At 42.1% G+C, this 12100-nt stretch overlaps 1 protein-coding gene across 1 annotated transcript in view; it reads right to left on the reverse strand.

Annotated features, from left to right (window-relative positions):
- The window catches only part of ITGA9 (integrin subunit alpha 9), a 288361-nt gene that overhangs the window by 91559 nt on the left and 184702 nt on the right, over nucleotides 1-12100 (reverse strand). Inside the window, exon 18 of the mRNA XM_054992076.1 lies at nucleotides 11663-11813. Within this exon, the coding sequence (XP_054848051.1) occupies nucleotides 11663-11813 (151 nt within the window). The remainder of the gene's footprint in view (nucleotides 1-11662; nucleotides 11814-12100) is intronic.

The following is a 12100-nucleotide window of genomic DNA, read 5'->3' on the forward strand; positions in this document are numbered from 1 at the left end:
GAAGTGGTTGGTTGTTAGATCACTGTTTCCCTGGGTATGTGCAAGTGGCACTGTTTCCCTGGGTGTTCTCCGTCCCGGCTCTGACCTGGTGGAACTCTCTGTCAGAAGATACGTGGACCCACCAAGATCTTGTATCTTTTCGGTGGGCCTGCAAGACAGAGATGATCCGCCAGGCATATGGTTGAGGCCAGCATTTGGATCCATCTAATCAGCCTCCCTGCCGGTCTCCTACTAGCAGGGGGGTCATATGGTCATCTGCCCCACACCCACGCATGAGTAGTTATAGAATACCAACCCACACCTCCACCTTTCTTCTTATATATGGTGTGCAGGAAAGGTGAAGGGGGCCCATCTGGAATACTGAAATTTGTTTGTTGAGCACGATTATAGGATGTTATATCCATAGACATGTGATTTTAGTGTTTTTATCTTTTGTATTCTTATTTATTGCTGTAACCCACCCTGAGCCTGCTCGCAGGGAGGGCAGGCTATAAATAACAACAACAACAATAATAATTTTTAAAAAGTGCAATAAGCCGTTCATTTGGTTACCAGTCATAGGGAGACATGGGCATTAGGTGAAGCCTTTAAAAGGCAATGCAGAAGGGAAGCTGGGATTGCTGGCCCCCTTGGCAGGAATTTGCAAAATTGACCAGCTGGTGGCTATGCACTGAAGAAAAATAAAAGACCTCCAAGAGTCGGGTGGACTCAGGAGGCTGGCACATGGTTGGGTGAAGATTCAGGACAAGCACTGAGCACTTAGATGCCTCAGAGGGCCAAAACAGAATGGGGTTCCATGGCACATCACAATGTCAGTAGATCATGTGAAGTAGGGGCACTAAGACACCAATTACAGGGGGAAGTTCCACTCAGACCTAAGTCCATTGCAGCTCATCCCAGATATGGTACCAGGATGGGAAACAATATAGCAGAAGATACATGACCTGCAGTCTGTAGAGGATATTGTGTTTTTGCAGACTGGGGGAATGACTAGCTTGCTAGAGAAAGTCAATTCTCCCTCTTTAAATGTTTGTGTATACTATACATTTTGCTTTGCCACTTCAAGATCTGCATGTAAATATATAATGAGTACATACCAATCATCTCCTCATTAAACTGCAAGCATGTCTCCAGATCAGTTATGATGCCTCCATGGTGTTTAGAAAAGAATTCAGGTACAAATTATGCTGAGGTTAGCACTGTGATCTCTTTTGACCAAGAAGACCAATTTATCGCTTAAATTACTATTAGTATTCCCCGATCTGATTGGATTGTTTACTGTTTTGACAATCTCTCTGTAAAGTAGCACACCTTCCTGCTGGGCCTTCTGGCCTGACTTTTGATACCCCTCCCCTATCATTCTTCTGTTTCTACCCAGGGCTTTTTTTCAGCTGGAACGCGGGGGAACGGAGTTCCGGAACCTCTTGAAAACAGCTGGTGGCCCCGCCCCCTAATCTCCAGAAAGAGGGGAGTTTAGATTGCCCTCTGCACAGCGGCGCAGAGGGCAATCTAAACTCCTCTCTGTCTGGAGATCAGGGGGCGGGGCCACCAGCCATGTGACCATTTTCTCCAAGGGCAACCCACTGAGTTCCACCACCTCTTTTCCCAGAAAAAAAGCCCTGTTTGTACCCAGGTACAGTCTATATTTCCCACATCTGAAGAAGCCAGCACTGGTTCATTAAAGCCTTTGCCACAATAAATATGTTTTCCTTTAAGGTGCCAAAGAACTCTTTACTGCTTTGCCACAGGCTAACACCAGAATCCCTCTGAAGCTGACATATTGTGAAAACAAAACCTCTTGGCCTGTTGTCTCCAGCAAGAGTAGGATACACACATGGTTGGGCACTGCACTATCGCAATCATTCACCTCTTGGATTTTCCTGTCTGGAAATCAAGATCTGAAGACAAACTCAAAGCACATATCTCACTAGACTTCAAAGCTCTTCTAGATAGAGATCAAAAAAGCACTACAAGCTATCAGAAAACTAATTCACGAGTAATCTGAGGAAAGAGAAACAGCTAAGAGACTAATGGAAGGCTGATAAAACTTTGAGGGGGAAAAGGTAAATTTATAACTTAGATAAATTAGTTTCCTGTCTTTGCCTCCTTAATCTGAGCCTAATTCTTTTATTTAAACCATGATCTGTGCACCTAGTTATAGAATGTACAGTAGTTTCCTACAGTCTCTGGGTCAAAGAAATAAACTGCTAATTTTTTAAGTTACTATAGAGACTCCCAAGGGAAAAAGAAAAGCAAAATGGCAACCTATCAAGAATGCATTTTCTGGAGTCCCAGAAGTTAAATACAGGCTATTAAATTAGTTATATTTTAGGAATAAAGTTCAGTTTGAAAAAAAAATATAATACAGTCACTAAGAAGTGAGGACGAAGTTCTTGAATAGCTGTCATTGGCTTGATTCAGACATTATGCCAAACTTTGGTTTGGTGGTATTATTTGAATAAGCCTGGAAGAAATCTCAGTCTTGCTTGCACAATTCCTTATCCCTGTTTCCTTTGTTTGCTGAAATCTAATTTGCTAGTTTCCTAGCTTGTGATCAGCAGGTTGATCTCAGTCCAAAATCCTGACTTGTAGAAATCCTGCCAATTTAGATGCTACAGCAAAGTACAGTTTACTACAAACTAGGAAAAATAACAGGAAAGGAGGGTAAAAAGGATTGCACGAGTGAGGCCAGAATTGTAAGTGGTCTATCAGCTATGTCGAGTGTATCCACATTTCAGTGGGTGTGCATGTGTTTAAAAGATACTTTCTTAACTAACCTTTTGCTCAAACAAGGTAGAAACTCCTTCAGAAGAACAACTGAAACGCAGCCCAGCATACCTATGGGACCGCCTCCCTCCCTATGTCCCTCCATGGCAGCTTCACTCATCTGAACAGGGTCTCTTGCAGGTGCCAGCCTGTACATGGGCGAAATCAACAGCAGCCCGTACACGGGCTTTCTCTGTGGTGGCCCCCACCCTATGGAATGGCGTCTGAGGAGGTCAGGAGAGCCCCCACCCTCCTGGCTTTCCGCAAACAATGCAAAACTAAATTATTCAAAAAGGCCTTTTTCTCAGCTAAGAGGGTGGTATTGTAGGAAAGGGGTCCCAGATGTTTCGCTAATGAGTTATAAACCATAGATTTCACCATTATGTTGCCTTACATATTATCTGTTGCTTTAAATATGTACTCCTATATACTACCTGTGCTTTATGTTGTTTAATATAAGTCCTAGAATTGATTATGTTCTGTTTCAGCAATTCCTCAACCCCATACTGGATCCCTGCTAATCCTATGTCTTTGTAAACTTATATTCATTTACCCCATGACATTGTTTATGGAAATGTTCTTGACACTGTATGAAAATGCCTGCCCTTGTCCTTGTGCCTGATTGTACTAATCTCATACTATGTAATCTGCCTTGAGTCTCAGTGAGAAAGGCAGAATATAAATGACACAAACAAACAAATAAATAAAACAAATCGAATAACACAGAGAAGTAGCCTACTGAGAAGGGAACACCTTTTTCCACATAGAGGCCACAAATATTTTGAATGGCACCATCAACCTTTTTTTTATAAAAGTTCTCATCAGGAGACTGCCTATCCAAATGAAATGGGATTGTGTATCAGAGCAACCAGGGTTTTTTTTCAGCAGGAACGCAGTGGAACAGAGTTCCGGAACCTCTTGAAAATGGTCACATGGCTGGTGGCCCCGCCCCCTGATCTCCAGACAGAGGGAGGTTTAGATTGCGCGGATCTAAACTCCCCTCTGTCTGGAGATCAGGGGGCGGGGCCACCAGACATGTGACCATTTTCTCCGAGGGCAACCCACTGAGTTCCACCACCTCTTTTCCCAGAAAAAAAGCCCTGAGAGCAACCTTAACATTTAGGATGCATATGATGAAGAGGACACTGGCTTACCAAAGTTTATGCCATTAAACATTTGTTGGTCATTAAGGTGCTATTAGACTCTTTTGTTACATTGGCAGCAGTCAATCACTACCACCCCAGAATTTAGCAGATTAGAATCTGTCTTCTTCCCAGCAACAGGGATTCTAAGATACAATTTCATCATGGTTAGGAATCCCAAGATGTTGGCAAGAAAAATATTGCCATTTGTTGAAGCACCTGAACTCAGACATTATAACAATTTGGAGTTTTGTTTAGGGCTTCCTAAACCAAGAAGTCTTCAGTCACAGCTCTGTATGCAAGGGGAAGACAGAATGTGAGATCTCAAGGATTCAAGGGCAATGCATGTCCCAAAGAAACTGCTTGTTCATGACATCTGAATGCTGCTTACATCTCTAAACCTCAAACTCTTTCTTAGTTACATACACAATATGTGTGTTTGAATCAGCACCCCCCTTGTGTGCTGTAGCGTTGGGACTAGGATTTAGGAGACCCAAGTTCAAATTCCCCCTTTGCCATGGAAGGTCACTGGATGACCTTGGCTCAGTCACACACTCTCAGCTTAACCTACCTCACAGGGTTGTTGTGAGGATAAGCTGGAGGAGAGAATGAGGTAACCTGCTCTGGGTCACCACTGGGGAGAAAGGTGGGGTATAAATGGAGTAAATAAATAATACAGCTGTTGAGTGACCTCAGGCCAGTCTCACACTCAGCCCTAGCCTTACTCACAAGATTGCTGCAAGGAAAAAACAAAGAAGAGGAGAATGATGTAAGCTGCTTCCGGTTGTCATCGGGGCAAATAGCGCAAATAAATAAATAAATAAATAAATAAATAAATAAATAAATAAATAAATAAATAAATAAATAAATATGGGATTTAAAATTTTCCATTTATAGCTGACCAGGGATGCTGCTATGAATTTATAGTGAACAGTTTTGTTGTATGGGTTTGGCCTTCAGTAGCAGGCTTTGGAGAAACCTGAGTATAGGATAAAAGAAGAGCCATGTTTCTTAAGGATATTCCCTCAGAGGTCATCACATGACAGGAAATGGTTCTGGCCATGCGCCCATCAAGGCTTAGAAGAGGTGGTCCTTCCTGCCAGCTGAAGGGAGGGGGCAGGTATGTGTCTATAGGAAAAGAAAGGGCAGTTGAAGGCCAAAGAGAAGCAGACAGTGAGTTGACTGAAACGCCCATGGGAGTGCCGGATCTCTCCTTGGGGATCTGATGCAGTCTAGCATATCTGTTTCTTTTTAGGACCTTGCCTTCACCTGTGCTCTACTTGTACATTTGTAAATAAAGCAAATATTACAGAAATGCCACAGTCTTTCTTTTTCCAAATGAAACCACCCAGGTGTTACCCCTATAACTGCTCACTGCTTCGGGAGTAGGGCACATGGAACAATATAATAATAAGAAAACCAAACTGGCATACAACTAGCTATTATGATATATTGTTACTATAACCTGTATGTTGGGTTAACTCTCTCGTCAAGGGTTTCAACAACCAAACACAATTTCACTGTGGCGCTGCGACATAAAAATTCTGCACTGTAGCTACTTAATGGTTTGCAAAAAGTGTTTTGTGTTACATCTATTAGGCCAACAGAAACCACTTGAAAAGTGTTGTCTAAAATGATATTGTAAAATATTTGAAACTCTGAAGGAAATTTTAAAAACAGCCTTTCATTCTTACAGATGTAATACTTTTATTATTGTATAGATGAAAGAATTTTGACAGGTGCAGCTTTTCAAAAATCTGTTATGAACTCAGTAGTGGCGCCAACTGGGACTTCCTCAACGGCTAGATTAAGAAAACTATCAGAGTCCTAACACTGAAAGACGGGATGCTCTCTTTTTGAAGCGTGGGAAACAATATTTATCATTTAATAAAAGCAATTATTTTGGCACTGAATATCTAAATCTAAATTTCACAACACAGCAGCACTGGTTTCAGGAAATACAGAAACCAGCTGATCATAACTGTTTATCTTTAAGAATTATTATCTTCTGGATGCATCTGAGCCTGCTGTAGTTTGAAATGATTCACCAGCAAGCCACAAAAGTGGCAAAGCTTTTACTGCAAGCTTTGTAATCACCACAGGTTCAAATGTGCTTACAAATTAAATTTACTCTGCATTTACATGACCTCTAACCTCACTGAAGAGGTAAGCAGATGTGGTTAACAGTAGAACAACAGCCTATAAGCGGGGACAGTTTTCAAGGGGGTGCAGTCTGTCAGGGAGGCTGCCTCAGTCAGAATCAGGCCTTAGTGTTTGGTTAAATATTGCCTGTGACTGCTATTCAGGACCCTCTATCCACAGACATGTGGAATCAATATGACAACCACGTCCAATGGCAAGCTGGCCATGATACAGTTTGAGCTAGAGTGACAGACCAGGATCTAAACGACCTGGGTTTGATTCTCCATTCTGCCATGGAAGCTCCCTGGGTGACTTTGAGCCAGTCATAAACTTTCAGCCTAACCTACTCCACAGGATTTGTTGTGAAGAAAAAATGGATGAGGGGAGAATAAGCAGCTTTCAGTCCCCATTGGGGTTAAAGGTGGGGTATTAAGTAAAAATAAAGAACTCTACCCTGGTCCTTTGCCTGTTCTACAATTCTATTTTCCCTGAACCATATTTCCTGTTGTGATCCACACTCACACACCCTCTCTCCCATGGTGGTGTTGGGATGTGGGAAGCCCTTTGTCCCCAGTTATTTTTTAATTTATTTTTATTTATATCCACCTCTGTTCCCAATTTCTGCATTAGCAGTGGTTAAATGGTTGGGCTGTGAATCAGCACTTTGCTGGTTTGAATCCCACTACAACCATGAGCTCAGCAGGTAGCCTTGGGTAAACCGTTCCTCTCAGCTCAAGCTCTCCAGCTGGACTGTAGGGATAATAACAACACTGACCTTATTCACCACTCTAAGTGGGGCACTAATCTCTCTAGAAGAGTGGTATATAAGTGTAGTTATTATTGCTGTTGTTATTATTAATGGGGACCCAAAGCAGCTCACATTGTTCTCCTCTCCTCCATTTTATCTAATGTTCCACAGTCCTTCTGTGACTTGAAAGAGACTGAAGAAAAAACATCCAACCTAGCATTTTCCTTTTCTGCTACCACACAACAGCTACTTGCAAAATGGCCATTTGGAAATGTTGAAGGAGCAGGGACAATAGAAAGCTCAGCAAAGGGCTACCGATTGACTTCTGAAAGCAGATGGTACTTGAGACATATGTAGCAGAACAGAGTCTCATTACTATTTGCCCAGTGAGCAAATGGGATCTCATTCATTCATGCCATTTACTAAAAAGTGCATTTATTGCCACATCGCTTGAGAAAGCCAACGACAGCCCCTCCAAAAATTCAAATTCTCGCGTTTGGTGAAGATGAATTTTGGTCAATCCATTTTGGCTCAGAGTTTCTGATAACTCGTTCCAGTGTTGGGAGTTTTGCCAATCTAACTTTTTTTTTAAAAAAAGTACCAAAAAGACCTGCTGCGGTCATCTGCACATAACGCACGAACAACGAGATAGTCCAACCTGCCAGAAGATCCTCTTCCCGAGTCCTGTTCTCTCTGACACTGTCTGCAGGTGGCAAGCAGAAGCAGGGCTTTTTTTCATTGGGGATGCCTTACCTTCAGCCCTGCCTGATGCCTAATTTACTGTCCCATAGTTCCCAGCCCAAAATATTTCTCTTACTCTTTTAACCCTTTAGCTACTAAGGAGTGTAGTTGTTTTATTACATCTTTTACATTGTCTTATGCAGGGCTTTTTTTCTGGGAAAAGAGGTGGTGGAACTCAGTGGGTTGCCCTCAGAGAAAATGGTCACATGGCTGGTGGCCCTGCCCCCTGATCTCCAGACAGAGGGGAGTTTAGATTGCCCTCCGCGCCGCCGAGGTTCAAGAGGTTCTGGAACTCTGTTCCCCCGCGTTCCTGCTGAAAAAAAGCCCTGGTCTTATGGCCCCTGGCCTGCAGCAACTTGAAGCTTGATTGTTCTTTGCTTGTCAGCAAATCCAAACTATGCTGGCATTAACACTATAACACTATATCCTGAAAAACCTGCTTAAAATCTGCTTTCCTCCCTCTTTTTTATTTTGTAACATCTGGCCTCATGAAGACTTCTCGGGAACTTGCAAGTTTGTGCAATGTTATGTGCCATTGGGTTGGTCCTCATCTGACGAAGAGAACTGTGATTCTCGAAAGTTTATGCTACAGTAAAGTTGGTTAGTCTTAAAGGTGCTACTGGACTCTTTTTGATTTTGCTACTACAGACTAACAGGGCTAACTCCTCTGGATCCTAATAAAGGGATTACATGGACTGTGCTCTTGGCTTTTGGCTTTGACTTTCAGACCAATATGCTTGCATTCACTAAGCAAATTACAACTAGGAACTCTTTTTTTAAAAAATAATGTTCTTAAGGAAAACATTATGATGGTAAATGGATCTGTAAAAAAATTGTCAAAGGGAATAGCTGAGAAAGTAGATGAAAGAGAACAATTACCACCAGTTCCTGCTATCATGGCAAATTTGATATACAGTGTGTAAGCGAATAAGGCTAAATTCCAAAAATATATGATTACCATCCTGTTGGGATTTCAGTTCAGGATGCCATTTATCTCTCGGCACCATCTGAAACTGCCAGTCTTAAAAGCAAGAAAAAAAACCCCTCTCTGGCATGAAAGCTGTGTAACAAAACCTGATAAATCTCTAGGTCTTGTTTCAAAAAACAACAAGCCCAATGTTCATTGCCTCCTACGCTCTTGAAAACAAAAAAGAAAGAAGAGAGTCATTAAAGGTTGACGGTTGTTAATGGCCCAGATAGAGGATATTTTACAAATCACCATCAAGTAAGGCTAAAGAAATCAGAGACATTTAGTTAAGACAAGAAAGGATGTCAAGGGGGGGTTTATAAAATCATGCTGGGTGAACAGAATTTGGATGCCTGATATTACTAGAATTTGGGGTTACTCAGCAAAGCTGATGAGTACTAGATTCAGGACAGTCACTTCCTCACCCATCTGCTGCTAGGTCCACCTACTCCTCCTTTCTTCTTCCTTGTTGTGCGGAGAATTATGGTTTAAAAATTTAGGCTACTGTATGAATCTAACCACACATTAATCCCCCCTCCCTCTGCACATAGTAGCCAGCAACTGGAGTTAGTTTTTAACTGTGATTCTCTAAGTGAGGAGGAAGGGGTCTCAAGCAAGGCAGGAGACTGAGCTCAGCAGCAAGGTTTGGGCACAGTTTTCCATAAGCCTAGTCAAATCAAGCCTGAATTCTCCCTAGAAGCTAAAATGACAAGACTAAGGCTATCATACTTTGGTCATATCATGAGAACACAAGATTCTCTGGAAAAGTCAATAATGCTAGGAAAAGTCGAAGGCAGTAGGAAAAGAGGAAGACCTAAAACGAGATGGTTTGACTCAATAAAAGAAGCCACATCCTCCAGTCTGCAGAATTTGAGCAAGTTTTAGAGGTCTTTCATTCATAGGGTCGCCATAGGTCAGAGGCGACTTGACGGCACATAACACACAGTTAAGTGCAATATGGATGGGATCTCTAGGCATCTATTTGCAGCAGCACACAACCGGGATGAGTACTGAGCATGGCAAATCTCTTGATCCCTGGGGCACCCCCAGTAAGCCAACCCTGTGAAACTTTCAGCATATGCTGATCAATCAGGAGCATGAAAACTGGGCTGAATTAGGAGTTGAAAGAATTTTTGCCAAAAATATTGCAACTCAAGCACAATGCTGATGCAGAAGACAGACACATGTTCTGTGGACAAACTGGGCGCCTACCACATACAGCATCATCTTCACAATGACAATTTAAAGGCTGGCCTTCAACACGGTGGAAATCGCATCTACAGCCTGCAGCCACGGTGCTGCTGATGTCTGGTTACAGAGCGAAGAAAAATGAAACAGCTCAATAAATGAAGCCTTTTAAATATCAGTCAATGTGCCCTTTCTCACCTCAGCAAAGAGGTATGGGGGGCTTGCCAAGAAATGCCATTAACACGGGTCATGAAATTTCAGAGTCTGAAGGAAATGAGAGCCAGCAACAATAACACTCACATGAAGTAAACGCTTCTCTAATCATTACTGAGCAGGGGCATAACTTTCCCTTTCAACCGTAATATTAGACATTGTGTGTCTATTCACCTAATATACTTTTTCAGAAGTTTACATAAGCCATTTGAAACAAAGAGCCACTTATTGTCCTCCCTTTTGGGGTAGGTGTAATAAGCAGATGAAAGCATATTACGTTTAATCTGCTAAGCGCAGCTTAGTAGGCGCATGAAAAAAACAAACTGAAGCATATGGTGAGTTACTGCATATCCAGAGCGCTATCCAAGGGAGATTAGGTACCTGGCAGCCAGGGTGGTCTTTATTCGGAGGTTTTCCTCTGCTGCGAATGTGTTTCGTGTGGCAACATGGGAAAATATGACTTCGCTTGGGTCGCAGTCATTAACAGGAAAGTTTCTAAAAGTTTCTCTGCCACACTGATTTTTCAACAAGGAAGCTTTTTACACAAGGGCAGTGACAACACAATCCTACTTTTCCAGGCAGGCAGTCCGGATCACACTCCTGTTATGTGCTCATGCAAACAAACAAAATATGCAATGTGGGCCATAAGAGATACAATACACTTCCTAGCACTTTGTTACGTGGTAAATGAGACATCTGACATCATACTGGGAGATTCTGCTCACCAGTTAGGTGTAGTTATCTCAATTTTCCCTAGCAATTGATGAGGGGAAATTGTGGGAATCGGCAACATTTTTATCAGAAAATAGCCCTTTTCGGACGCTATGTTTGACCATATGAGCGGAATGAAACACTGCTTGTGATCTTCCCATATACACAGTCAAACATAATGACTGAAACGGGTTTACATTTCATGCAGTTATCTGTCAGAAAAGCAAAGCTGTACCATCAACTACAGTTACTGCTTGATTTACCTAAAGATGCAAGATCAGCTATCGCTAAAAGCAACCTTGGGAAGCACTACAGACTCTTACTATTTCAAGCAAATGCTCCACAATGGAGCCACGCAAAGGATGGTGTTAATTTATGACAACTCTTCCTCCATCATTGTCACAGGTGATTCTTTCTTGGGAGGTCAAAGGGGCAAGGGCTTACTTTTAACCACATCCTGAAGAATAGATCTTCTTGAGCCATGCTTAAATATAAATGACCAGACCCTGCAGAAGCACCTTCAAGGAGACCCCCTCAAGTCAGAAAAAGTCTTGTCTTGTAAATTATGGCACACTCCCTGAGTGATGTGATAAGAGGCAACAATTTTTCACAAATCACCGCCATGCTGGCTGGTAGGATTTTGGAGCATTCATCTAAGGGGCAATGCGTCAAGATCAAGCATTTTGAGCATACAGCACGGAAAGAAGCCTGGGGAGGCTGTTGCCTACATTCTCCCTATCTTCAATTCAACAAAATTAGTTTGCATTAATATTTGTGAACTGACAGAAGAGCTACAAGCACCTGGGCAATCAAGAAACACTTTTTAACAACTCCTGCCCATCCCCTCTGAAACAGTGTATGCAACAGTAAAGAAAGAGAAATACGTAGAGTTTCTAGAAATACGGAGAAGCTTTTATTTAATCTTATAAACAGGCAATTTGAGTTCTCTGATCAGTGTCCTCGGACAAACGTGAATAGTAAAAGCTTAATATATCTCAATGATTTCAGGTTAACAAAAACACCTTTCCCCATCCCGAGACTGACCTTTTGCCACATCTTGATGAAGAAGAGCTCCCTGGAGAAGTTGAAGGCTATGTTGGTATCGTAAGCATCATCGCCAAAGTTGACGACGGAGACGTTAAGTGAAATGTTCTTCACTGCTCCCAAAGCCAGATAGGGAGCTTTATCATCCACACTGTGAACCGAAACAAAGACATTATTAAAGCCTTGCTACTCATACTAAGTCTCCTTAATGAACAGCAGAGATACATGACAGCATATCGCCGAAATCTGAGCCAAAACTAACTCCCCTATTACAAGGCCTGAAGAGGAAATTTTTTAAAAAATGATGCACCTGGCTCTCCTCCTAATCTGTCATTAGGTGGCTACGCCAAAAATATTACTTAAGAACACTTTGCAAACAAGAAATCCCATTGCATCAACATTCACCGCTTGCTGGAGATCTCTTTCACGGAAATGAAT

Source organism: Eublepharis macularius, chromosome 11 (assembly GCF_028583425.1).
Source record: "Eublepharis macularius isolate TG4126 chromosome 11, MPM_Emac_v1.0, whole genome shotgun sequence".
Classification (NCBI taxonomy): Eukaryota; Metazoa; Chordata; class Lepidosauria; order Squamata; family Eublepharidae; genus Eublepharis; species Eublepharis macularius.